Raw genomic sequence first — 26,898 nt, forward strand, 5'->3', positions numbered from 1 at the left:
CAGACACTGCTATTTGCCCAGTGCTTCCACAGTTTGTTTTCCCAATGAGCTTGTGGAATATAATTTTCACTTATGTTTCTCTTCATTCTTTGAAAGAAACGGAATAATTTTGTATTTCTGTTTAAACATATTGTGTTGTACACAGTTGTGATGTTTTCAAGCAAGGCCTAACACTCACCATAAGGGAGAAGTGCAGAAAATCCTGTAGGTCCATCGGCACACCAAGAATGTATGTTCCCTGCCAGGAAGTAGCAGAGGTTCACGTGAGGATTTAATTAGGGTTCTGCAATATCTGCAGATAAATGCCAGGTCTGAAAGAACAAAGATGTCAGAAAAGGTTTGGCGAGAGCTGAGAGAGGTAATACAAGGGATTTTCTCTTTTCTTCTCTTTATCTGGATAATGTCTGTAGCTAGGCAGGCTTTTTATGTTAACTCTTTTGCTTAATGTGGGAAAGTAATGCTAGGATGAGCTCAGAGGATTTGTAATGGAGATGGATAGAGTCTCCTGCATCTAAAGTGCCAGTTGAAATGGCAGCCAGGTTCATCATGGCTGAAATCTGCCTGATTTTTGGCTTATATGGTACCCTCTCTTTAATTCTCAGTGGTGGCATAGCGGAAGCAACATAAACCATCACCATGGACACTAATTACAAACCACACCTAATTTTGCTGTAATGCTTTGATTGACCTGTGGACACTCAACTGTCCTTGTGTCTACATGAAGGTCCTCTCCTGAGAAGAGTGGGTGGTTTTTGGTGGGGCTGTTGTGTAAAAGACAGGCAGCTGTGCCCAAGAGATTCCTAAACTTAAAACAACATTTTCGTTACATATTGCTTTTTACCTGGAGGTTACCATGAAGGGAGATTATAGCATCATTTTACATATAAATCAAAAATCTCACCCAGGATTTTGAAGCAGAATCCAGTACTTCCCAAAGGTTTTGTGAGGTGTTTTTCAGAAGGCCTTTGAAGGCTGGTAAGAGTCTAGAGGGTGGAATTGGGTGCCATTGGTTTCGTAGGCTGCCAAATACATCGAGGTTGAGGAGGTCCTTTGTGGCATTGGGTGCTGGCCCAGTTCTTATGACTGACCTGTTTGTTTTTTCCAATCACTACTGTAAATTCTATCTTGAAGAATATCCCGAGCAGTGAGGAGCAGTAAAGGAAGATGTGCAGTAAAGCAGCCCTGACAGAGTGCTGGCTGTATGGAGAGGGATTGGCCTGGAGAAAAAGCTGCAATTTACAGTAGTGGGAATTTGCCTTGAGATTCACCATCCAGCCATAAATTGCGTTTTTATCTTTCTTTGTTCAACGGAGCCATCTTTAAAGTGTCACCACTCTATTCAAGGTTATTAGAACAAATACCCTTGCTGCAGGTTAGCGAAAACATCTTCAACGATTAAAGCTGATTGAATTACAGGAATGTGGAGTGCTGCTGACTCTTTTTTGGCCATTCTGCTTGTTTGATAGTGGCCATATGGCTTACACGTGAGGACACAGGAAAAGCCTGGTTTAGTTTTTTTTTTTGTTTTACTCTGTAAATTTTGCAAAGGCTTCAGGAAAGTGCTGAATCCAAACCAAGCTTTGCTGCTGCCCTCCTCCCACAGGTGCAGAGGGCTGAGCTGGGGCAGTGAGGTGTGAAATGGGCTCCTCACAGGGTGGTGGACAGGGGCATCAAGGTCAGTTTTGGTCAGGCTCTGGTCAGGGCTGTGTGTGTTGCTGAACTCAGCTCTTCTCACTGGAGCCCCAAATCTACCTGACCTGGAGGCAAAGACCTCTGGGATAAAGGTTCAGCACCTGAATTAGGTGCACTGAGACTTGAAAGTTAATTTTTAACAATGAAGGTGTCCTGCGTGGCTGGGAGTGGGGATCATGTGCTGCTGGTTTACACCCCTGGTCCCTGCTGCTGAAGGGAAGTTTAAATGCATGGTGCCAGTCTGGGCACTTGCCTTGGAGCCTGTTTTTGGAGGAGGAACCCTGTGGTGATTTAATACAGAGTATTGTTTAAGGAGGCTACAAAAACAAGGTTTCAGCAAAAGATACAGAGGCACTTTATTGAAGCAACAGTGAGGCAGACAGCTTTTCAATTGATTTTTATCAAAGCACTTGCAGTTTCCATTCAGGGCTGTTAAATTGATAATATATATGGTGGATACAGCCTGTTTTCAGAGCTGCTGTTTTGTTCCCCCCCTTTTTTTTTCTTTTTAATGGGAAAATGCTTCAGCTAAGGGGGTTTAAAACACCTTTTTATTTTCCTTTCCATAAGAAGCACTTGAGCCCTTTCCTTCAGGTTTCTTATATCTCTAAGATTTTTATGAGTCTTCGAATAAAAACGGTTCCTAAATAAATGAGTTGATGGCTACATGCAGCAACAGAGAAATGCATTAGAGCCAGCAGCCCATGGTAGTCCTGTGGGAGACATTAATCCAGGCTTTCTTGTCCACAATTTCCCTAAGTTCCCTTCAGAGTAAACTTACTACTTTGCTGTGCTGTAAGTGAAACATCTGTTTTTAAAGACGAGCCTTTCCCCAATGCTAGAAATCAGTGCTTAAAGTGCACACCGTAATCTTAGGATGTGGTCCCAGTAAAATACCATATTTGCAGTCTGCTGTTGGGCTCTGAATCCTCTCTCTCTTCATTCATTGCTTTATAATAAAATAAAAAGTCTTTTGCATTTACCCATAACCATGGAAGCATTGTACTCTATTCTAAGGGAAGCTTTTCTCAGTACAAGGTGGCAGTGATATTTCTTGCTGTATCAAAAAGATGAATTTTGTCTTTGCCTGCAGAGAAAAGGGCACAAGAAGTTCTCTCCTCAGAGCTGAAGTACTTTTCTAGGTACTGCTGGTCAGTTATTAGAAATCCAGCCCCCCACTGCTCACTCAGAATTGTGCTTGTCATGCAAAAAGAGCCTGATAAAGTGCTTTTAGTTTTAAAAGATTATTTGGATCTGCTTTCACTTCATGACAATGGATTATGTTGTAAGGAAAATCTCCATGAAATATGAAAATGGATATCTTTGCTTTTAAAGGAGCAAATAAATACTGAGTCATGAATCTGGCAACTTGGAGAAACTACGTACACGTGTGAAGCTGGGTAATTAGTATAATACCATTTAATACTGGGTTACTAAGACTGGATTTATTTTATAGGCACAAAAGCAGATTGTAGTTCATGAAGGTATTATAACATGTATTTTTGGATAATGCTGTTTTATCTCTTTCAGCATGGTACGTTTAAATGTATATTCCGTATGCTTCTAATAGCCATCTAGATGTGAGAGTGAGGACAGCTTGTTTCCAGTTTGTTATTGCTCTGTTCATGGACTCAGCAGATTTTTTTAAACTGCATCTTTAAAATATGCTTGCCTAAAAACCACAGAAAATCCCCACAAACCCTTCCAACTGATTTAATATTTCATCCAAAACGATTTTCCCCACAAAAAAGTACTGTGTGTTTTCCTTAGCGAGGAACTGTTTTAAGGCAGGCAGACTTTCCTATGATTTCATAAACTACAATGAGTTTTTAATTAACAATTTTTGAAGGTGGTGAAGGCATTTGTGGTATCCCCAGTGATATGGTCAGTGGAGGGACTTCTTGCAGAAGTTTTGGTGAGATGATCCTTCCCTAGGAAAGTGTTGCCTTGTACCTGCAGGGCCTGGGCTCCACAATGTATTACCTCATTTCAAAATTAAAGGTTAAAGATGAAAAAAATCCATGCCCTGTCTGTGTTTGAGCAATTCCTGGCATGGCTGTGTATGGACTATTTACCCATGCTCCTGTATCTCTTCATTCACAGCATTTGGCAGCTCAGTGTAGTCTCAGAGAGCATCAGGAGACTCAAAAATGAGGAGATATTCAGAAGAAACCTGTTGAATAAGTTGGTTAGCTTGTAACCTGCTTATTCCTTGAGACTAAGGCAGCCTGTTCCCCAGCTGGTCCTCGGAAACCTTCTGGGTTAAATTAGTTTTGGGAAGAAATTCTTTGTTCAAATTCCGATCAAAGAAAACATACACAAAGTGAAGGCACAGATTGATGTTGTAAACTGTGTTTGAATCCCAGGAATTTTGCAGAGCACTGGTTTCTTGTTTTTAGGGCAGGAAAGATTTTGTTGCATCCCAAATGTGATCAGGAATGTTGAGGATATTGTTAACTTGTTGCATCCTCTTTATTTTCATGGGATACACTTACTGCAAGAAGTACCACTGGTTTTGTATTTGACCGAAATAACAAAAAAATCCTGGCTTGGTAAATGCAGAAAGTCCATTAAAAAAATCTGGTATTTCCTGACTTTTTTTAAAAAAATTATTTTGTCTCAATTATAGCTTTCTGCATTCATTTTCCTTTTGGAAGGAAGGAGGTGTCTTTCTTTGCCTATAAACACAAAAAGCTACCTTGAGCATATTAAATAAATTGCAAACTTCAGCAGCTTTGCCAGCAAATTTTGGAAAGTTTTTATGATATTCTGGGCCTACAGGTGAGAGATATTTCATAGCTTTGTCTTCTGAAATTAATAAATACATCTATATTTAATAGAGGCATTTTACTTAAGCTTTGGTGACCAAATACTTACTGAAATACAGATAATTTTTTTCAGCTATCTGCAAAGGTTTAATTAGTAGTTTTGTCCAAAAAGTCCTGCCTGTAGTAAGGTTTTGACTGAAGTGATCCAGAGATGAGATATTATGTTGGAGCTTTTCCTTCAAAACCTCCTAGACTGTAGTTGGAGCAATGGACATCTGTTGGGCTCAACACTTTTCCCTCTTTTATACAAGTTGTTGAGCATCTTGACTCCTCAGTTTTCACCAAAAACCTCTCCGATCAGTTAACAGAGTGTAAAGTCTTTCACCAGTTAATTGGTTCCTTATTTAAGGATTGGGAGTGAAAATATGCAAATTTTGTTGGAATATTTCATCTGGAGTGAGTCTTGAAATCCATCTCCACACTGTGACCCGAGTTATTTCCTGAACACTGTCTGGTATTTTCCTGAGCAGTTGTTATGGGATATAGGCATGATGATAAGATGATTGATAGTAGGATGTAGAGGTTGGTCTGGATGCAGCATGTATTTGGGTTTGCGTTCCTCTGAGCTCACATTTGAGCTGTTGTAGTAAATAGCTTGTTTTTTTCATTATCTTTGAGCTGCCCTTTCTCTACTGATTTTCAGTGGTTTTAATTAGAAGGGTATTTTGCTGAAAAGAGCGAACTCAGACCTTTGTGAAATTTTCTGCTAGTACAAATAATGGTAAATCTGAAATCACTTATTAGACAAGAAGTTGTTATGGCAACTATAAGATGGTTGGCTAATCAGAGAGTGAGATCAGTTTTTATTTACAAGTGTAATGAGCAATTAAGTTTGAGCAGCTGTCAGACTTGGAAAGTGATTAAAGTTCAGCAAACAACCCAAACGGGTCAGTGTTCAGTTCTGATGGTTTTCTGACACTGCAGCTTGATCATCTGTGGGTTTTACCTACTATAATTAAAACTGCCTTTTAAATCCCCATCCATGCCAACCACTTGGCATAGCCAGTGAGTAGAAAACCCCCTTTTCCTACCAGGCTCCTTAATGGGTATTGGCCTGGAGTCTTGCTGTGGGTAATGAGCTATTTCAGGTGTACCATTCCTTAAAGCAAAGCTCAGTTTGGATTCTGGTTTGCAGAATCATCTCCTGGCTGTTGGTGATCTCCAGGAGGGAGCTGGAGCAGTGCAGCCTCGCTCAGCCTTTGTACCTCCAAAGGCTCCCTTTCATTACAGGCAGCATTACGCAGTTGTTGGTTGCTTAGGGAGCTGCTGCTGGGCTCAGAGGAAGGACGTGCACAGTGTGCATGAACATGAAACCCAAAGGAAGTGGAGAAAGTCGAGATTCACCCAGAAACAGGAGGGAATGCCCAGGAGAGGCTGACCTCGGCTGGAGCTGGTGAAGCTCTGTCACTGGGCTGGTCACAGTGACCAGGGCAGGCTGCTGTCCCTCATAGCTTTCCCAAGCAATGGTTCTCTGCAGATTCCAGAAGATTGCATGTGTTCCCACTGGGAAAGTTATCCTCCCATCCATATTCTGCACCAGATCAGCCTATTTCATTGCTGGGGTTTGCTTTCCTGCTGCACGTGTTAGCCAAATAAGCCAAAGTGTTTGTAAGCCTTGCTCAAAATCTGTGTTCTAGTTAAAATTTTAACCATCCAAGACAGTTAAACCAGTAGAATTATTTTCCAAAATTACACTGCAGTCCCAGATACATTTACATTTTTATTAATTTTGCCACACTAATGGTATGATGTAATACAGGCAATTTCAGCAGAACGTGAAATGGATTGGGACAGAAGAATTTACAAAATCATGTGCCTAGAAAACACAAGTTAGTGAATGGGGACTTAAAGAAAAACTAAAATGACAGTCTCAGAAATAGGCATTTGCATACTTGACCTAAACTTCTGGTATTTACATTTTCTATTTATCAGTCTTTTCCAGGCTTATCTACAGCAGTGGCACATGAGAAACAGGCTGTAAAAATGGAACAGAATTTTTAGTAGGGTTATTAGAGACCAAGAAATCCACATTTCGCAGCCCCCAAGATGGGATTGCACGCATGTATCTTGTTATTGCTGTTGCCTGATTTGCACTCGGGTTTCCTGAGGAGATTGTTTGGAAGTGCTTATCCATTAAGCTTCTGCAGGCATAGCAAGCCTGGCTTCTTGGAATGGGCAGCTGGCGATGGAGCCCTTCAGTGACCACAGCATTGGCAAAAGGAATTCTCTTCCCATGGTGAAAACACTTAGGGTATTCCAGACTCTGGTCCTCAAGCTGTGGAGATACTGGAGAATTGGGATGGGGTTGGAGCTTGCTGCCTCTTGCCCAGGTCATCCTGCAGAGCAGTGCGAGGGAAGGCTGAAAAATTGAAAAGCAAACTGAAGCTTTCACATTAGAAAACACGAGGTGTCAACCCTCAAAAGCTGCAGACTCCTCTGTCTAGTTCACTCTACACGTGGTGGGATAATTGTGGTTTTCCAGAGAACATACTTCTCACCTTCCTAGTTGTAGATTTGTAGGAGAGCTGGGTGTGGGAGCATACACGTGGAATAGTTACTGCAAGAGTTGCTTCATTTCATTTGTAACACATTTTAATTATCACGTGTGAACACTTGCTTAAAAATCATGTGTAGCACACTGCAGCGAAGGAGTAAACTTGTAACTGCCTCCTTGTAGGAATGGGAGATTTTGCCTATTTTTCCCCCTCACTAAATAGCGTTTTCAGTTTATTTTAAGCATGTGAAACTATGGGCAACAGATTTTTGGAGTAACCTGTAAAAAATAATACAAATAATACTAATGTAGGAACATGATGATTCTCTCTGCAGCATAGTTTGTTTGCAGCAAACATGTTACAAGTGAGCAGGTGGGAGGGGGAGTTTGAAATATACGGGGATGGATTTTTAGAGTTTGCAGCTGACGTGGATTAAAAATTCTTAGAACATTTCATCCATGAAAGGCAATTAGTTTTGTTTTATGAATATGAAAAGCACGTAGCTTGTAAGTACTGGAGTGAAGTCCCAAGTGAGTTATTAGAACTTGCTTTACTCATGTAGTACAAAATTGGCCATCAAGAGCTGATAGATTTCAAATATAGCTCACTGACACACTGATCATCCATAACTTTTCATAAAGTCATTTTTTTTGGGCTCACCTGTAATTACTGGATGCTATTGAAGTCCTGAATGGGACAGATAGTCACAGATCAGGACGCCTTGCTCTTGATGGTGATTACAGCATGCTGTGCTGCTGGGATATGGAATTGTGATACTCTGCCTGCTTTTCCTACTTTCAGCTGCTCTTTTCTCTCAGATTCGTAAATTAAGGGTAATAAAATGAATGCAGTCTGCTCTTTTTTTTGCAGTTGTTTTCTTTGGCATTAGGAAAAATAATGCCATCGTTGTTTTTGGATTATTGGGGTTGTCTGTGTGAGTAGTTCTCAGCAACTAATGGGTATTTGGAAAATGATGGGTTTTTTCAGCTTCCTTGTTTATTTTGGGGGATTTCTTGGTGAGGGAGAGCTAAAGACTCAACTGTTAAGAAATCTGCTATTTCTAGTGTTAATCAACAGATGTTACTCCTGCAGAATGTCAGTGCTTTAGCACCTGAGATTTTCTGTCAAGGAACTGGTAGCCTAAGATAAGGAATGAGGTAACCCCTCCAATCATCCAAATTCCATAGAGAAACTAAAACAGGATGAAAACTCATTGGCAAGTGGTAGGCTACCATCTACAATCTGGCTATAGAAATTACTAAATATTGATGTAATTTGTTATAAAACACTGGCTGCTGGACAGTGTTCAAAGGAGGAGGAGATTTGGGTAACCATCCTGATGCACTGACCTGTTTTAACAACACCGTGCTGATAAATTCTCCCACACAGAATCATAGGGACACATCGCAGCAGTCACAGTTAAATTTAGAAAAGGCAAATCTGAAGGAGACCATTTCATCACCCAGGAGGTTTTAATTTATGCTTTCATGCTTCTCATCCAGAGAAGAAAGATGGACACTCAGGGTGTGATGATATTAAACCACTGGAAGTGTTGCCTAATAGATCACAGATGTCTGTGAAGGGCAAGTCATCATCCCCCCGACACAACAGGACGAGGGGACACTGTCACGAGATGTGACATGTCATAAAGGACCATTGATTTGTTGCTCCCCTACAGTAAATCAAACATCTCCATTCAAATCCATTAAAATCCATTAATACAGGGCGTAGATTTTAAAATTGCTTTGACATTTCTGATTGAAGGCTCTGGCGTATCGATTCCTGACGTGAGCAGGACCCTGTTTGTCAATCGTAAAGTAGCACCATCATCTAAATATGGTGAGTTGGCAGCGAGGTGGGAATCTAGCCAAGGTCACTGCTAAAAGTGATGAGGAAACGTGCAGTGCAGACTGAATTTTGGGGGAAAGTGCCTCTGAATCATGCAAATGGCTTGATGGAGCTGGGAGCTGCTTGTGTATGACCTCTCTCTGAAGGACGGCTATTTACAGTACATGGGTCAACATGAGCTCTAATGAGTGTCAGGGCATGGGAGGAAGGTGTTTTTCTGTGCTTTGTTTCTGAAACTGTATGGAATGGAGAAGTCAGATGGATTTCACTGTGTTTTAAAGAAGCAGTACTGTCTCTCTGCCATCTGTTTTGGAAGAGAGCAACTTACGTACACATGTCATTCAGTGAAGTTTGCTGTCAGCAGCAACAATTTCTGCTGATGGGGGAACTTCAGGGAGAAGATTCATAACAAAAGTCTTTATTGTATAGAAACACACCGTTCTGCTTGGGATCCAGCTTCCAAATGCTTTTAAGGACTGTGACTAAGCCACCATTTCTGCCTGAGATGAAAGACATCTGAGTACAGAAGCTGCCTGGACCAGGTTCTCCTGCCAGGCCTTTTTTGTGCAATACAATAGCAGACGGGAAGGTCCGGCTGGTTTTACACCCTGCAAATGTATCGAGACCTTTGAGATGTGATAAACTGAGCAGGTCATGCTGATATGCTCCTTTGCTTGCTCTGATATTATTATAAGGCTTTCTGTTTTAGCTTTCTTTTTGTTGTGGTGAAGCTCTGGTCTGAGTATGAAAGAAAAGTCTTCTTTGTTGTACAGCTGTTAATAGTTGTTTAGTATGTTTTAATCCATTCACCTTGCTCTGCTTCTGAAACTGCAGTGCAGCCATGCTCAGTTAATCACCTGGAGTTTCCTGCTTCCAAGAGGCTGAATTTGTGGGAGATAGTGGGTGATGTTTTTTCTGCAGCATATCTAAATCATGAGAATGTTGTAGCAAGACTGTGGCTACCATGAGGTCCTTAAAAAGGCACAGTAATTATGTGCTATATATTCCTGATCGCAGGTACGTGTGATCTGGAGAGCAGGTTGGAGGAAGTTTGGCATTTGGGTGGCACCTTCAAAAAGAAGAAAACCTGAAAGTTAATTGGAGAGAATGACAGTTCCCAGTTTACTGCTGTGCCTTCCAGCAGCACTCGAGCTAAATACTCATTAGGATTGCACATGTGCATGTCCACAGTGTCTCGTTATTTTATTTGAACCTAGATTCTGCAGCCATTACCAACTATTCATTTATTCAGCATCAGAAACTTTGGCAAAACAATGAATGGAGGATAAATGACTTGATCCCAAAGAGTTTCAGTGTGAGCGTAGCTAAAAACCAAGTGAAAAAATCACACTGGTCATGACAAGTGGATGGCCAGTGCTGCAGCAGTCCAACCCAAATCACGTTTTCTGTAGTTCTTTGCCATTCAGATTGAGCCCGTTTGTTCTAGCTGACTGGCTTTTTCCTTGGAAGTGTGAAGCTCAGCATTTTCAGAGCAGTGTGAAATAAGGAATGTAGAAAAAGGACTTGGAGCAGTGAGGTGGCTAATTGAAAAATGCTCTTGGAGCTGCGCGCTCTAACAAAGAAGCTGGCAGGGTTTTATGAGTAAGTCACTCAAGAGTTGAGTTTTGATCTTGAATTTTGAATGAGTCACATTTATATTTTAATAGGAGCGTTTTGATAAAAAGGAACAATCCTCCTGTTGGTTACCATAATGTCTAAGTGGCCGTGACTGTCTTTCTGAAAGCAAATATAGAGAAACAGGAATAGACTGTTGGGTCCTGGAGTATCCAAGTGTATTATTTGAGTGTGTCTCTGTCTCCCAAGTGAGATGCCTTGAACTCAGCAGGTTTGTGAGTGCTCAGGGTCTTTGGTCTTACCTTCATTTTGCTTGGACAGCTGAAATACCTTCCCATGGCCTCTGTATGGTCTTTCCCCAGATACACTGATGGTGCTGTGCAGATCATTTATGAGTTATTGAATCCAAGAGAGACAACTGCAGTCACAAAATGTAATGATGCTTTAAAGTGTAAAACAGCTCTATAGCCTACTGTTCAGAGATGTCATCATCTCGTTCATTTGAGCAATCTTGTCTGGTTTGCATTGCCTTGCAAAACTCTTGCTTTTTTCCTGAAAGCCCAGTCCATAAAAGCATTTTGCTTTTGCCCTCAGCTGATGCCTCTTGCTTCTGAGAGAGCAACACTGCACTGAAGGGAGGGGGACCAGCAGTATGGAAGCAAAAACCTGCTGATACTGTGGCTTCTTCTGATCCCTGTTATGCAGAGTGAAATATAACATATCTGACTGTTTGATTCCCTAATTTCAGTGGTGGAGCACAGCTGGTAGGCAGGTGGACTGTTAGGAGACAAGACAAAGATCTAAGATCTGCAATCTTCTGAACTTCCAAGCAAAAAAGAAAAAAGAAAATCAGCCGTGATACCCAAGATGTTTTATGCTATTTGAACACCAAACATTGTTGGAGGGGACAGGTTTGGAGCTTTTTTGGGCTTGGATGTCTCTAATGGGTGCCCTGATGTCCATGTTTCTTGCATAAATAGAAGATGATTTTGTGTGTGTAATTTGTCCCAAGTGTATGAATTGAGAATCTCTGAAGCAACATCTGGAGAAGACCCAAGAGAGAAAGCTGTGACTTCTCTGAACACAAAGATCTGTTCATTCATGAGATTCTGATATTCAAACAGAAAACAGCAGTTGTGTTGTTTTCATTTAATGTTATTTCTAGCAAGTGCCACATTTAACTTTCCCTTTTGCCTTTTCTCCCAAGACCATTCTGCAGCACTATAAAGACTTATTGGTACTTATAGATGGACTTTTAGGGAGGATTTTTACCTGGTCCTGTCATCATTCAGCTGGAATAGCTGCCCTCAGTGCTTCCAGCAGTCAGAATTCTAGTCTCAGCTGTACAAACATGCACATGGAGCAGTAGTATGGATTGAACAGGGCAGAGAGGAGCTTCTTGTGGACAACCAGTGTTGGTGTTTCTCTGTGAGGTTCCTTTTGACCTAGTTTCAGGGTGGGTGATAAAAGTTCTCCTGCTTTCTTCCTGCATTTAGAAGACAATTCCTGCCCTGCCCTGCGCAACCTGTTTGCCACGTGATGATTGTATGGGAATTTCTGACCTGATTTCCTTGTGGTGACATCTTGGGTTGGAGCAGGTTGTTTGGGGAGAGGCTTGGCTGGGGGTGTGTGCACTGAGACTGTTTGTACTGGGAACTTTACACTGCTGAACCCTCTGAGTGCTGTAAATGATACAGGATTTCAGTGCGAGCAGGGAAATGCTGATATTGCCATTTGGCAGAGCATGAAAATGCGGCCACAAGAGTTGGATCTCAGAGGGAAGGTGTGAATGAAAAAAATAGCACAATTTTTTCTCCTTTTCCTCACAGACTACAGATAAGCTGATGCTCTGTGTGTGCATATGCAGTGCCCAAGGTCTGCTGTATGTCAGGCTTGGAGTGCCAGATTGTCTTTCTTCCCACCAGAACATTTATGCTTCAATTTGGGACACGTGGTGGGAACTGATAGCATCTTGTTTCAGAGAGAGACTTTCTGATAATCTCACTGGTGGTATCGTGTCTCTGTGTGAGACACAAACCCAGCATCATCCCAGCACTCAGAGCTGCTCTGGAGTCAGGAGCTGTGCAAGGAGCCTTTGGCACCAGGCTGGGAGCTGCCAGCCCTTCTGTGATGCAATTAAACTGCACCATAAACTCTTCAGTTCAGGGGGAACTCCTCCTCATCACTTCCTCCTTAACATTTCTTACAGCACCCTGGAATCCTTTGGTTGCATTCCAGAGTCCTTGTGTGAATGAACTGGTGGCATTTCGATGCCTTTTAATGAGCATGAAAGAGGTCAAGGAACTGATTACTCTTTCAAAGGGGATTTGCATGATTTGCATGCCTTTCCTTTGCTGTTCTGTGATGGTTTCCAAAATCTGTTTAATCTTGTCAAGTTGTATCAAGGTGCTGTTTGAGGAGGAGCCTTCCAAAATGTCCATGAAATACTGGACAGGTTATTGAGTATTTTTAATTTACTGCATTTTGGCTGTGTTGGGTAGGGATTCTCTTACAGCTGAGTGCAGGCAGAGCTGTTTCACTAGAAATCCAGAACTACAACCTGCTGTATTTTGGTTCTAGAAGAGCTCTGCAGGCTTTCAGTTCGTTGCAGCGCAACACTACTCTTCAGACAAATCCCACCCAAACCTCCTCTGCAGCCAGTGAACTCCTTTGTACAGCTGAGAGAGCAGTGCAGCAGCAAATCTGGGTCACACACCCTACAAAGGACACACAGCTCCAGATGACAAGTGCTTGTGTGCTCTCGGTTGCTGAAGAAGAGACTAAAATTAGCTTCTGACTCTTATTTGAATTAAAAATTACCCAAGGGGAAAAGAACTAATTCTCAAGAAGACAACTGTTATGTCTTAAACCCACACAGAGTGAGCTGTGTATGCAGAAATGCAAAAATAAAAAGGTAGTAATCAAGTTTTTTTGGGGGAAAGAGGATTTTGTTTTGCCTAGAGTATCTCAGAAAAGGAATACAACCAAGGTTATTGGGGACCCCAGATGAACATTCCAGTGCTAATTTCTGTACAGTGCTGCAGCAGCATCTCTTCACTCTGCCATCTCCAAAATATCACAGTTTTTACCTGTGGAGTGCTGCCATATCCACATTTTGTCAAAATAAACCTTAATTCTTTGGGTTTTACAAGACCAGTGAGTGAATTGGCTGCCGTCACAATTTTGTGCAGGATCAGCATTTTCCAAAATCACCTATAAAAAGTGATTATAGCAGACCAGAGAGTCTGAACGTTGCTAAGTTGCTGCCTGATGCCAAATGCTGTCAAAAACACACAAATTTGTTAATATAGTTTAAGATTAAGGAAACAAATCACGTGCCTAGCTTCAGGAATACTCTATTTAAGGCATAATCTCTTATTTTGGAACATTTGGCTTGTAAATCCTTTGCAGCTCTGGGGATCACCTTCTCTAGTAGATCAGATGTAGTGATTTTTTTTTATATATCTCTGAAAGGAAGGGTTTTTTTCTAATGTTGAAATAAATAATAAAATAAAATGTTTTCCTAAGCAACAAGGACTGTATGGAGGTGAAGGCAGATCACATTCTATAACAATAAAACCTTATGTACAGTGTAAGAACAAATAGTAACTAATAAAAGTGATTCTTACAAGTAGCTTTGCACAAAGATAAATTCCTGTATCCTAGAAAACATTACCCAGCTCTGCCTGCACTGTAAATGCAGTTAATTAAAAATACTCAGTAACCTGTCCAGTATTTATTGGACATTTTAGAAGCTGTGCATCTCTCAAACAGAAAGAATTTTCATAGGCCAAAGTGAGCTTTACCATGAGGTGGTGATCGCTGAAAAAGATCCAGATGGGAGATTTTAGCCTCCATTCCCTCCCTAATGGGTGCCTTGCAGTGCTGCTTCTCCGAATGTGAAGTGAGGTTTGTAACAAATGTTTTCCTGTTCCATAATCTCCTTTTCCATAGTGCCATCTCCCTTCTGTTCAGCTCTCTCTTCTGGGGTTTTGCATAGCTGTCTGGTTCATCTCTAAATTCTGTAATGGCTGTCCTTGGTGGAGCTGCTTTAACCACAGTTTTGGTGTAGACGAGTCACTGAAACTTGAATTATCCAGGCACAGTCTTTCTCTAAATAATGTCCCATAATTATGACCTGTGGGCATCTGTATCCTCAGTCACAATGATGGAAATATTAATAGGAAAAAACAGTGTTGGTAAACAAAAAGAGATGTGTGAAGTCCTTGGAGCCAAACAAAATCTGCCTTGTTCTAGGGGACAGATTTGGGGCAGATATAAAGACACAAGGAAAGTTGGGGAAGAATGGTACCTGTGGTTTTGTTTCTGCTTTGAAATGTTTAAAATCCATCCTGTTTGCCTTCCAGCACTGGATGCCAGGGATCTGTAGAAAAACCCAGACTAATTTTGAGAAGGTCATGCTTGGCTCAAAGGTCCCCTTTTTAGGTCTCTCTGGTGACAGGCTTTACGTTCAGCTTGACATCATTCCTGACTGTGGGTAGCAGATAGGATTTGAATGCTGCAAGTGAGGAGTGTGAAAACTTCCAGGGATGTTCCAGGCACTGCTAGACAGAGCTATATTGATTTAGGAGGAAATCCCAAGGAGGAAATAGTTCTTGTCAACTGATTACTACAAGTTATGGTTATGCTACTCTTGCAGACGTCTATAAATTAAACTGCCAACAGTTGGCATCTGCCACTGTCACAGTGCTATAGGTCATCTTTCCCTGGGAATTGAGTGATGCCAGAGTGACTTAACCTGCCACACAAATAGTGAGGGAGAATTCAGGAGGTGGGAGGAAGGCAGAGCTTGGGAGGTGTGTATAGAGCCCCAGCATGAATAGGGACATAGCATGGGACAAATATGGTATTGTGACCTGGGCTGTTGTGTGCTAAATGTTTTCCCATGATGGTTGTTCTTTTCATGCTGAAATTCCTTGAATTCTGTCTCCAGGTTGCTATTTTCCCTCCCTCAATTCCTGTGGAGGTATTATCTGCTAAAACAGGGAGGGGGTTGTGCTGGTTTGGGGGCATATTTTCTTAGCTCATAACTTGCCAGCAGTGCAGCATCTGAAGAGTTTAAATTGGAATTAGCTGACATTTTCCTGCTCTCCCAGGAATTCAGGAGTCTTTGAAGAGCAGCCCATCTATGTGGGCTGAAGCTAGTGAGCTGGAGGGATAATTGATTCTGTCTGGAAACCTCTATGCTGATCCCTAAAACCAGGATGGAAGGATTGACATTGTTTACTGTCAGCAGGGATGTGGTTTTTTCTGTCTTTACTGGATGGTTTCAGCTCAGAGTAACTGAAGATGGATTGAGGTATAGACCTAATCAGGAAGATGTGAAAAGATTTATTTTTCTTTGCTTTACAGAAAAGGCCACAGATGGCTCTTTGCAGAGTGAAGACTGGACACTTAACATGGAGATCTGTGACATTATCAACGAGACAGAAGAAGGGTATGTGCTATTTCAGCAGACTTGGAAAGGTCCCTGGACACAATCTTCCCCCAGTTGTACTCAGCATGTGAGGAGGTGCAGCGAGGCTGGGGGCAAATGCTCATGGTTTGATTGCAGTTTGCAGATCAGTTGCTTAGTTTTCCTGCTCCTTAGGCCTCTCCTGCTCTCACAAAATACTGTATGATGCAGTACCTGTAGGATTCAGTACAAGAGAAAATGGCCTCAAGTTGTGCCAGGAGAGCAACTTATTTAGATTGCATATTAGGAAAAAAATTCCTCACTGAACGAATTGGGTCAGATTGCCTAGGGAAGTGGTGAAACCACGAGCCCTGGAAGCATACAAAAACCATGTGGATTTGGCATTTTGGGACATAGTATAGTGGTGGGCTTAGTGCTGAGTTAATGGCTGGACTCAATGATCTAAGAGGGCTTTTCCAACCCAAATGATTCCATGATACTTTCTGTGGTCAGTCTCTGCTTGGGAGGGCTGGCATGAAAAACTTATTGTTGAAGAGGGTACCACCTTTGTTTTTCAGCGGGTGTATCTCTTTGCAATGCCTTTAATTTCAGCTGTTTGTGTAGGCAGCTTTTCTGGCACACCTCCTTCAGCACCAGAAAGCTTTGCTGCTTGCAGTCTGCAGGAGAACTGATCACTGCTCTTATTCCCTGGGCTTTTCAGAGTGGCTGTCCGTCTTAGTCATTAGTCCCTGCCTAATCAGCAGCCTGGATTTTTGGAGACTTGAGGCATTCCTCCCAGTCTTGGCTTCTGTGGTACCTTGTCTCCTCACATAATTCCCCGTGACCCTGGTTTGGTTGTAGTCAAATAATCTGAAGTTAACCCAGACTTTGTTTTCCAGACATGCTTATGTCCAGCTGGAAATGGTAAAGGATTCATTTTCCCACAGTTTATGGGATGTGAAAAGCCTGTCTGAGCTGTCTATTAAAATGGTGTGTTTCTCCTTCAGGCCCAAGGATGCCATTCGAGCGCTGAAGAAGAGGCTGAATGGAAACAAAAATTACAGAGAGGTCATGCTGGCGCTGACAGTGAGTGGGGGCAGGCTGGAATGCCTCAAAGGGCAGAACCCTTTTGTCATTTTCCTCTTCCTGGCACTCTCTTGAATGTACACACTATTTCCTTTAACAGCCACTGTTCTGCCCTTTTCTTCTCTCCAATTGCCTCCTCACTTCCTTGGGGAGAGCTGCTGGAAGCTTTGCATAGCGGTTTTCTGACTCAATTGATTTTTGCTTCTTTTCGTGGCTCTTATTCATCCCAAGTACTGACTGAGGAAGGTTAAAGTAGCTCAAATGGGCCTGTTACTCTTTGAGGTTTTCCTTTCTACTCTCATTTCCCTGTGCCCAACCATTCCTCCACTCCAAGGCAACAGCTGTGGGCATATCTGCAAGTGAGGATGATGAACTTGCCATATTTTCAGCTTCATAAGTAGCTGATGCACAATTTCCCTTGTGAATGAATCTCTGTAGGAGACAACGCATTAATTTATGCTGATCTAATTTCACTCAATAAAGTGTAAATTATATTCTGTGCGTTTAGGCAGCACTGCTAAGGTGTGGGATAATTTAGCAGTGACCTTTCCTGCTGATGGCTTTAGCTGGAGGTTTCCTGGGTACTGCAGCACTCCTGAGTGGGGTGCTGGGCTGGCTCTAGCAGCAACTAGATCGAGTTATCCTGCTGCAGGGAGGTAATCTGTATGATTCTTTCACAGAGCTCTTGTTGCATCTCCCTGACGAGGCGTAACCGTACTTTCTGTCTTCTTGCCATTTCCCATCCTGGATTGTCATTTTGACAGATTACCAAAGTCCAAACCATGAGATTATCCATTGTGCAGGAAAGAGCGAAATCCATCAGGAATGAGCCCGTGTCATCATGGCTGATGAAAGTAGCTGAAGGAGGAGAGTAATTACAGACTCCTCGGTACAGAGTCGCAGTGGTTATTAGGCATGGCTGTAAGGAGAAGTGACGTGTTGGATTTATCTCCATGCTAATCATGTTCTTCAGAGAGAAATCAACAGCTGTTCTTCCATGGCAGTTGAATGGCAAGTGGAAGGTGCCTCCAGCTAGGTTGCAGGGGGAAAATGTGTCAAAGTATAACCTGTCAGAGCATTCACAGGGGAGTGTTTTGAATGAGTGAAGATCATTCACCTGAATTCCCAACTCTAAAACATGGCTTATAGCTCGGAGCAACTGGGTCCAGCTGTGTTCCAGGCACATAGAAAATGGTGGAGTGGCACAGCACGATAATATCTCAATGTGACAGGATGTCCTCTGTCTTACCTGCTCCTGATGTGCTGCTGTGTACTTGGCTGTTCAGCTGCACAGGTTGGAAAGTTCTGCTTTGAAGATGAAGAAATTTTCTATTTCTTCTCCTTGAAAATGGGCAGAGGTGGATCATAAAAATGCCCAGTGTATTAAACAGGGGGTGAAGTACAGCTAAATGGGTATGTAGAAAGAAAGCTTTTTGGTAAAACTGGGAGAAGAATTAAGAGTATAAGTACAGCTTTCCCTCTATCTTCTCATCATCCCATTAAAAGCTTTAAAATAAATTAACAAATCAGATGTTGTGTGTGTGATCAAGCTTTGCTCCAGCAATGAATGTTGGGTTTTTTTGTGTGTGTGTAGGTGTTGGAGACCTGTGTGAAGAACTGTGGCCATCGCTTTCACGTCTTGGTGGCAAACCGTGACTTCATCGACGGTGTTCTGGTGAAAATCATCTCACCCAAGAACAACCCCCCCACTATTGTACAGGATAAAGTCCTAGCACTGATTCAGGTACACAGCTTGTCTCTGCTTCCATATGTTGCTGCCTCAAATAAGGACTGTCTGCTTCAATGCCACGCATCACTAAACATGCTGTCATCGTTAAAAATGTAGCAAGTTTTTTATATATCAACTCAAACAATATATCCAGATTGGTGGGAAAAAGCAGACGTGCACACACATAGGTATTTTATCCAGGCAGAACTGTCTGGATTCTAGCTAGAGAGGTACCACTCTCTAAAACAGGAGTATTTAATAAAAGGTAAATGGATGCTTTTGCAATTTAGCAGTCATATCTAGAAGCTGGAGATTTGCCTTGGTGATGGGCTTGTCATCTGAGGCCAGGAGATTTCAGACGATTGTGCTTTTGGTGTCAGCTGCAGAACACTTGCCTTTCTGTGTCTGCTTCCCTGACTGGAAAATGGAGCTGTTTCCCTCCATTAGAAAGCATTCTGCATTCCTTTCAAAGATGGTTATAGAAAAGTAAATGACCATATAGGAATTAAAATGGTCTTGGTGTCTTTTCTCTGGTTATTGTGCAGTGAAAGCACGCTGTCAGCTCCTTGCCTGCAGTGGGAAGTTCAGACATGGGCCTGTCTGCCACTTTTCCTTCTGTGCAGCACAACAATAAACAGCCGTGTTAATTCCACAAACCATTAGCCACACATGAGGAAACATTGGTGCCTGCCTGGAGGAAATCTGACAATTATAGGAAGCTTTATCACTAAGCTTCCACAGGCTACTGCGTACACCAGAGACTAAAAGACACTGCGTATTTAAAATGATATAAACCTTCTGCAGTGTTCCTTGTGGGGAGGTATTTACAAATGCGCAGCATCGTTTGCCAGATATACTTCTGATTTTTATGGCAAAGCGTGCACTTGGATTTCTGCTGCTTTATTTGTTAGTTGGATACAGGAATGGGGCATCCTTAGAGCATGACAATGTAAATAAGTGGTTTTCAAATAGCAGGAAACAGGCAGGGTGGTGGAATTAGTGGGCATTGTGTCTGGGTCTGTAGGGTCCCTTTATTTCTGCTATCTGATCTTATGGCTTTTAATAGAAAAAAAACCAGAACAAAATTAATTATTAAATTATTAAAAGCAATTCTTTTGCATCTGACTGAACCCTCAGGTTTCTGCCTGCTTTGGTGGGAGAGTGGATGCATGTGGTGGCCAGGGGATGAGGTTAAATACTGTTCCATAAAGAAAAACTGCGTGTGTTTCCATGTTGTTTTAGAGAATGTTGGTTTTGCCAGGCCCTGGGTTTAAATGGATTCCCAGTCATGGATGCAGCTAAGATGGAAGTGTTTGTAACATAATCAGAAAGCCACAGTCATTGCCTCAGTGTATTAAACAGAGCTTTATCTGAGGAGACTTAGTGCAGTAGAGCTAAAAGCCTCACTCTGGGTACTAAATGCCTTTTGATATAAAAAGCCTGAAAATGATGAAGGTTGCCTGTGGGTGGGTTCTGTTAGTGTCTCTTTAGCTGGAGGTGGTAGGGGACTTTGTTTTCCAGATTGCCTGACAAGTTTGGAAGAGTGATTGCAGTCACTCATCCCAGCTGCCCTGTGGCCACAGACCCCCAAAATACCCCATACATGGTGACAGCTTCACTCAGCTCAGGCTGTGCTCTGTAGAGCTCCCTGGGGTTGGAGTTAACCCTGTCCCAGAGGGCTGATCTCAGCTCTGCCTCACCAACACTGCATTTATCCCTTTCTATATCCCACTTATAATTTGATATCGGGGTGTGAATAAGAACAGAAATGAGAGGATTAATAGCCCAGATTTGGAAGCATGGAAGAGAACTGTGCAAAGAGTAGTCTTCAGCCACACAGCTGTGGTATTCATGGGCCTGTCCATAACAAGGGTAGATAAAGCTGCCATCCAATTTCTTATTTAAAGACTTGACTTGCTTTGAGATGTTGGGCATCTTGTGTCTCACTTTCTCAACCCATTTCCCAGTGTACATGAGTTAGCATATGTTACACAGTGCTTATCTTTCCTTCTTCACCTTGCTAGAAGGCCTTGGAAATACTCCTCGTTGCTGTGCCCCATGTAAGAGCTCAGTGTCCAAACACTGGGATGGTCCCTGATTTAGAGGCTAGATTTACAATGGTATTTAAGTGACCTGTTTGGGCACACTAAGGATCTAAGTGGGATTTATCCTGAAGTATCTACATTTGATGGTCTGGCCCAAAGTCTTAGAAGCTCTGAATTCAGTTTCCCCTCTGTCCTACATGTGTTTGGACAATGGGCAGCTCTCCTAAGCTCTAGTGTAGCTCCTTATCCATAAAGCAGAGCTGATTTGCAGTTGCCTAGTTGGATTGTAAGCTGTCTAGGACAGGGATTGTTTTACAATATGTGTAGACAGCACTTAGGACAATAGTGCCTGTCCTGCTTGTGACCTCTGAGACACACTAATGTAGATAATGCTCCCAGCTCAGGTGAAGAAGAATACAAATGGAAGTGTCTCCTTTCTCCAGGGAAGAGAGTTGCAGAAGAGAGAATATTTTAAAAAAGGTCGAGTGCAAATGAAATGAGATCATTTTGCCAGATCCATAGGAAGCCAACGACAGACAGGATGGATTAGTGCATCCTCCTAGACAAACAAGCCTCATTAAAAACTGGGGGCAGCAATGCAGCATATTTTTGCCTCCAAGTTTCATCTGAGTGATGATTATTGAATAGAACATCCCTTGCCTAACACTTTTCACTTTTGCTTGCAAATAGAGTTGAAGTGGGGAGCGCCATTATGTAGAAGCATCATTCAGATGCCTTCTGATGTAAATTGAAAAGGCAGTGAAATGGCAAAGGTGGAGTTACTTGTGCAGTCAAAATCTCCATCAGAATTGGGGATGTTTTGGAAAGTCAGTTCCAAGGAAACAATGGCTGTGTGCTGTCAGAGCTGTTTTCTCTGGCTCAAGCAGGGCTGTTTGGACTTGCATTGCATCAGAACAGTTGATGCAGTTAATTTTCTCTTAACAAAGCTGAGAAGCAAACCCAGGATTGTCTGCTTGCACCTGATAATGGATTGTCTCCTGGGCATGGATGGTAGGAAATGCTCTTTCTTAGAATTGAACAGAATACGAATGCAAGTTAAATATTAATAATATTTCTTATCTTACTTTGCTATCTTTGATTTCTGTCCTCTCAAATATAAAAAAATGGTTCAAAGAGCTTTTAAAGTAAAAACAGTCAAAGAACTAGTGCAAAAGTGATGACTAAATGAATTAAGTTCAGAGCCCACACACGCGTCTCGCAGTAGTTCTGGATCCAGCACACTGATACTCTGCTCCACACATGTGGGGGTTTGTGGAATGCTTCATGTTTAAATTGAGTCATAATATTTCAGTTTTTCCTTCCTCTAAATTTTTAATATTTGGCTAATTTCCAGCACAAGTGAAAGGGGGTTGAGGCTTTCAGCATACTGCGCTCCCAGCAGCTTCATGAGTGCAGGAGGCTGGCTGGCCAGGAGAAGCACTTAGCACTCCCACTGAAGGAAAAGCTCAAATGTGAATTGAAGTCTTTTTGGACACCAGAGAATTCATGCAGGAGAGATATTATGAGTGTTCTGGCTGTGGGAAATTCTCTCTTTTAAACTCATTCTTTGTACCACACTGGGTTGTCTGAATGTTGGATATGCTCTGTCAGAACCCAGACATCGTTCGTTCTGCTGCTCAGGGGACTGTCTCTTTCACAAGACAAGAACCTCAGAAAGTACCTTTTTTGAAATTTAATTTTGGTCCAAGTAAAACACTAAAGACAACTTGATGGCTGTGTTTTTCCTTAGAATGTTTCACAAGATATTTCACAAAGTGAATGGAGATTGCTTAAGATTATTGTACAGCTTTGTAAATTTTGGTTAGATCTGTTGAACCTCTCATAGAGACTTTTTCTGGTGGGTCATTTGCTGTACAATATGCCAGAAAAGATCAGCATCAGTCACTACTGAGGAGAGGAGATGGGAAGAAACTTTCATGTACGTTCACAGATTTTGATGATGTCAGGGGCTACTCTCAGCTACTCTGCACTGGGTTCCTGTCTATTTTATACCTGAAAAAAATGTATAGGTGACTGTCTCAATATTTGCAGGACCTTTTAGACCAGGTCAGATGATTCCAGCTTCCCTTTGAAGATGAAATCCATGAAAGCTTTTACAGTCAGTATCTGAGGTCAGGGTGGGGCTGGAGCTTCTTTTGGGAGGTTTATAGATAATCCCTCATGTTTTCCAGGCTTGGGCTGATGCCTTTCGAAGTAGCCCTGATTTAACTGGGGTAGTGCATATTTATGAAGAACTCAAGAGGAAAGGCATCGAGTTCCCCATGGCAGATCTTGATGCTCTGTCTCCAATACACACACCACAGAGGGTAAGCTGCACCATTGCAATTCTGGGGGTGTTTTCCCAGGATTCCAAAATAGTTGGATGATTACTCCTCTTTCCCCTCCTGTTTCTCTGGATTTGGCTCATTTTCTCACTCGTGGAAGGACATTTTAATAGTGAAAGGGCATGTAAGAGAGGCATAATACAAACTGATAAGCTATCTCCTCCCTTGAGTCAATCATCAACCTGAGAAGAGGAAAAGAGTTTGTAACATTTAATCTTGTGCCACAAAACCACCAAACAAATGCAAATAATTTGTTCAAAGAGAGCCCAGCAGGATTTATGATTGAGTTTTACTTCTTTTCCTCAAAAGTATGGTTGTTTCTGTTGGTGATAACCCTGAGCCAAGGTCTGCCTGTCTATTAGAGATGTACAGAGTCTGAATCTCTCTGATCCCACAGTAATGTGAGAAGTTTACACCTCTGGAAAGTTAGGTCTGGAAAGCTGACAGAACTGCTGCTTGGAAGTAACTTAATGATCACAGGTGTTCTGATTATTCACTCTGAAAACTGAAGTTAATGAATCTTTGAAGCGGCAAATGCAAGTGATCAAGGACTGAGAGATTACAATTCTTGTGTCAAGGTTAATTAAATTCAGTACCTATGTATCACATTTTTTTGTAAGCCTGCAACTTAATTCCTGGTTTAAAATAATTTATAATTAATTCTCTTTGGCTCCTGTTTTTGTTTTGCTTCTCACTTTTCTTGTAAAAGTAAATGGACTTAAATGATTGTGGGTTGGGTCAAAAGATATGGACATGGAAGAGTTTTGGAGCTGCCAGTCTGTTCTAGCAGCTGCACTGACCTTTCCCACAAGGTGCAATTATGTTCTATATTTGAGCCTGTTTGGCCTGAGGTTGCTGACAAAGCAAGTGCTGTCCCAGTTCAGCTTTTGAACTCCTGTCTTTCTGATGTGGCAGAGTGTTCCTGAAGTTGATCCTGCAGCAAACATGCACAATTCCCAGTCTCAGCAAAGGATGAGCACCGGATCTTATTCCTCATCCTCTCCAACGGCGTATTCTGCTCCTCAGGCCCCAGCCTTGAATGTGACTGGTCCCATCACTGCTAATTCTGAACAGGTATTGGCATGTTGATTCTTTCGAGTGAGACTCTTTCAGCAAATCAAATTAAAAATTAATTTGCAGAGGAACTTTCATTTTAACTCTTTTAGACTTTGTCTCCTAGGTCTGGCTCTACTTAGTGATGTTCCTTCCTGTTATACTGTAAGATTTGGGGTTTGGATGTGTCTTTCTGGCCTGGTAATGACAGCACAATCTGCTGGACCAGCCCACTCAGCAGTATTTTGGCAGTTATTCCCATTAGCCCCACTCGTTTCAAGGCACAGAAATTCTTGCAGATGCAGGAAGTCAAGCCCTTGCAAATACCCTAATACAGGATTTTCTTTTCTCCGTGCAAAAATGATAACTTCAGAGCCAAAGATTCTACTTAAAATATATACATCTTTCCCCACACTGGAGTGAGGCACCACAACCAAGGTCTGGCTTTAGGTGCTGTTTGCAATTGCTTCTCTTCCACACAGACACAGCACATCTGGGTTTGTGATGATAATTCTTTTCTTTTTCTGTTCCTTTTCTCCTGGGTAAACTTTTTATCTTTTTCAGTTTTTTCCTGCTAGAATGTCTGGAGCCTGAGATATCAAGTCAGACAGAACAAGAGATATCTCAAAGTCAGTTCTTGAAAATGAACTGCTTAAACCAAAATATTATGCAGTGTTTTGCTGTCTTTTTACCCCAATTTAGATTGCCCGGCTGCGCAGTGAGCTGGATATTGTTCGTGGGAATACAAAAGTGATGTCTGAAATGCTGACAGAAATGGTACCTGGACAAGAGGATTCCTCAGACCTTGAGTTACTCCAGGTAACAGTTTCCTAGATAATCTGATTCTGATCCTTTCTGTGCTTGAGTTTCCATGGGGGGTGGGTTTTGTTGTAGCTCACTTCACAGCCAATGTTTGCTTGGATTCATAATGGATGTGGGCTGTGCTTGACCCTGGCGAGTGCCATCACTTGACTTTCTTCATTCATTAAAGCTTCCAGTGACAAGGATTTCCTGACTTCCCTTGAAACTTCTTCCAGTGCTTTCCTCTTCATGTAGCTAGAAATTTTTCCCAATATTGAATATCAGGTCTCCTTTACCTCTAAGCAGCTTAGAATTGCCACAGGTTCTGTAAGCCCTGAGCATTTCTGCTTCTTTTACACTCCCCATCACCACTTGTACAATATCAGAATGTCAAAACATTCCCAGTCACTGTACAGGAAAAAACACTCCATATTTCCAGCTGGACTAAATAATGCTAAGGATCTGTGGATTCTCTGCCACTTGAAATCTTATATATGAATACTCTTTCCAGAAGGTGTGTTCTCCTGAAGGTGTAGTGTCTTGAAGCAGGTACTCAGGTGAAGTTTCATGCTGTCCAGAGGGCTAGACTGGATAATCAGGAGGGATTTCTTTGGTGGAAAATCTCAATCCAGTGCAGCACTTTGCATCTCAAGGGGGAAAATAATATAAATTGAGCTCACATCTCAGGCTTCATACCTATTTCCCAAGGCCAGTGGTCGTGGGGTGGCCTTTTGGCTGAGGAAAGTCACACAGCCTCACAGATGAGGAGTGCTGTGATCTGACATCCCAGCTGCTGCCCTTAACGTGGTATTTGCCTTTCCATAGCTTCAGAAATAGCCTTCTGTTTTGATCCTCCAGCGGGGAGGATGGGCTCCCACAGCAATCCGTTCGGAGGAAGGCAGGGAATTGCTCTCTGTGATACATCAGAGTTTGAAATCCATCCAAAAACTGGTCTCTCCCATGCAGTGGCATTGTGTGTTTGTCTCAGAGCCATGATGGCAGCTGATGAGAGGCTTTGCAATAAAGAGCCTTTCAGTTACTGCCCATTTGGGTCGAGCTGCTCAAAACAAAAGCAGCTTCCAGGAGACTATGACATGCCGAAATCGAACAGTTTGCTTACACTGAGAAACAACCACCAGCATCTTGACAGCATAACCTTAGAGCACAGCTTTAAGGTGAAAGAACTTGATCATAAAATGGAGTGACAGCAACGATCCTTTTTTCCAGCTGGTTCCCTTCTGTGACTGATGCAGCCTAAATCTGAATCACAGAGCTGGGGAGAACCTGTTTTTGATCACAAAGGATGGTTGGTCTTTTGAGAGCTGTGAGCTGGGTGCTGCATGCAAGGACTCCTTGCTTTGAGGTTTATATAGCCCTCCTCCTTAAATAATTCCTGACATTTTCCCCAACAATCAAATGTAAACAGCCTGCTAGAGAGCCAGCTCTGAGCAGAATAGATAGGTACTGTCAGCCCTCTCGGAAAGGCAGCAAACAAACCTCTGAAATGTCACAATCTGCTTCGAAAGTGATGGGATCAAAACTGACATTGGAGAACACATTCCTCAAGCTGTTAAGGCAGCTGGATTGCACTAGGTGAAATTTATCCAGAGCTTAGGATGTCAGACCATGCAAGGAAAACAAACACATTTTTGCTTTCATCCTGAAGGTTGTGTACCAACAAGTCATCCTTGTTTAGTGCTGAATTTTTGCTGTGAAGTGGAGCTGGGAGGAGTGGAAGATGACAGAGGGACATGCTTTAGCTGGAATGTCAGTGCTTATTGAAGTAAAACCGTGGGCCTGAACAGAGGCACCCTGCCATATGTCATGTTTCTTCTTGTAGTTCTCCTCAGGAGACCAGTTTGACCTTTGGTCAGTACAGAATTCTGCTAAGTAATTGGTGATGGAAGAGATGTCCTGGAAGCATGAGAACTGGTCTAGGCAAACTGAAATCTAGATTTTTTTATGAGAGACTTCTAAAATAAATG

The 26,898-nt window shown here is 42.2% G+C and overlaps 1 protein-coding gene across 4 annotated transcripts in view; it reads left to right on the forward strand.

Annotated features, from left to right (window-relative positions):
- TOM1L2 (target of myb1 like 2 membrane trafficking protein) overlaps positions 1–26,898 on the forward strand; it is a 55,710-nt gene that overhangs the window by 2,509 nt on the left and 26,303 nt on the right. For all 4 annotated transcript variants that reach the window (XM_085074417.1, XM_085074419.1, XM_085074420.1 and 1 more), the window contains exons 2-7: positions 15,812–15,896; positions 16,862–16,940; positions 18,535–18,684; positions 22,907–23,041; positions 23,975–24,133; positions 24,815–24,931. In XM_085074417.1, coding sequence (XP_084930543.1) covers positions 15,812–15,896; positions 16,862–16,940; positions 18,535–18,684; positions 22,907–23,041; positions 23,975–24,133; positions 24,815–24,931 — 725 coding nt within the window. The remainder of the gene's footprint in view (positions 1–15,811; positions 15,897–16,861; positions 16,941–18,534; positions 18,685–22,906; positions 23,042–23,974; positions 24,134–24,814; positions 24,932–26,898) is intronic.

This window comes from Lichenostomus cassidix, chromosome 14 (genome assembly GCF_008360975.1).
Source record: "Lichenostomus cassidix isolate B80296 chromosome 14, HeHo_3.0, whole genome shotgun sequence".
Taxonomy (NCBI): Eukaryota; Metazoa; Chordata; class Aves; order Passeriformes; family Meliphagidae; genus Lichenostomus; species Lichenostomus cassidix.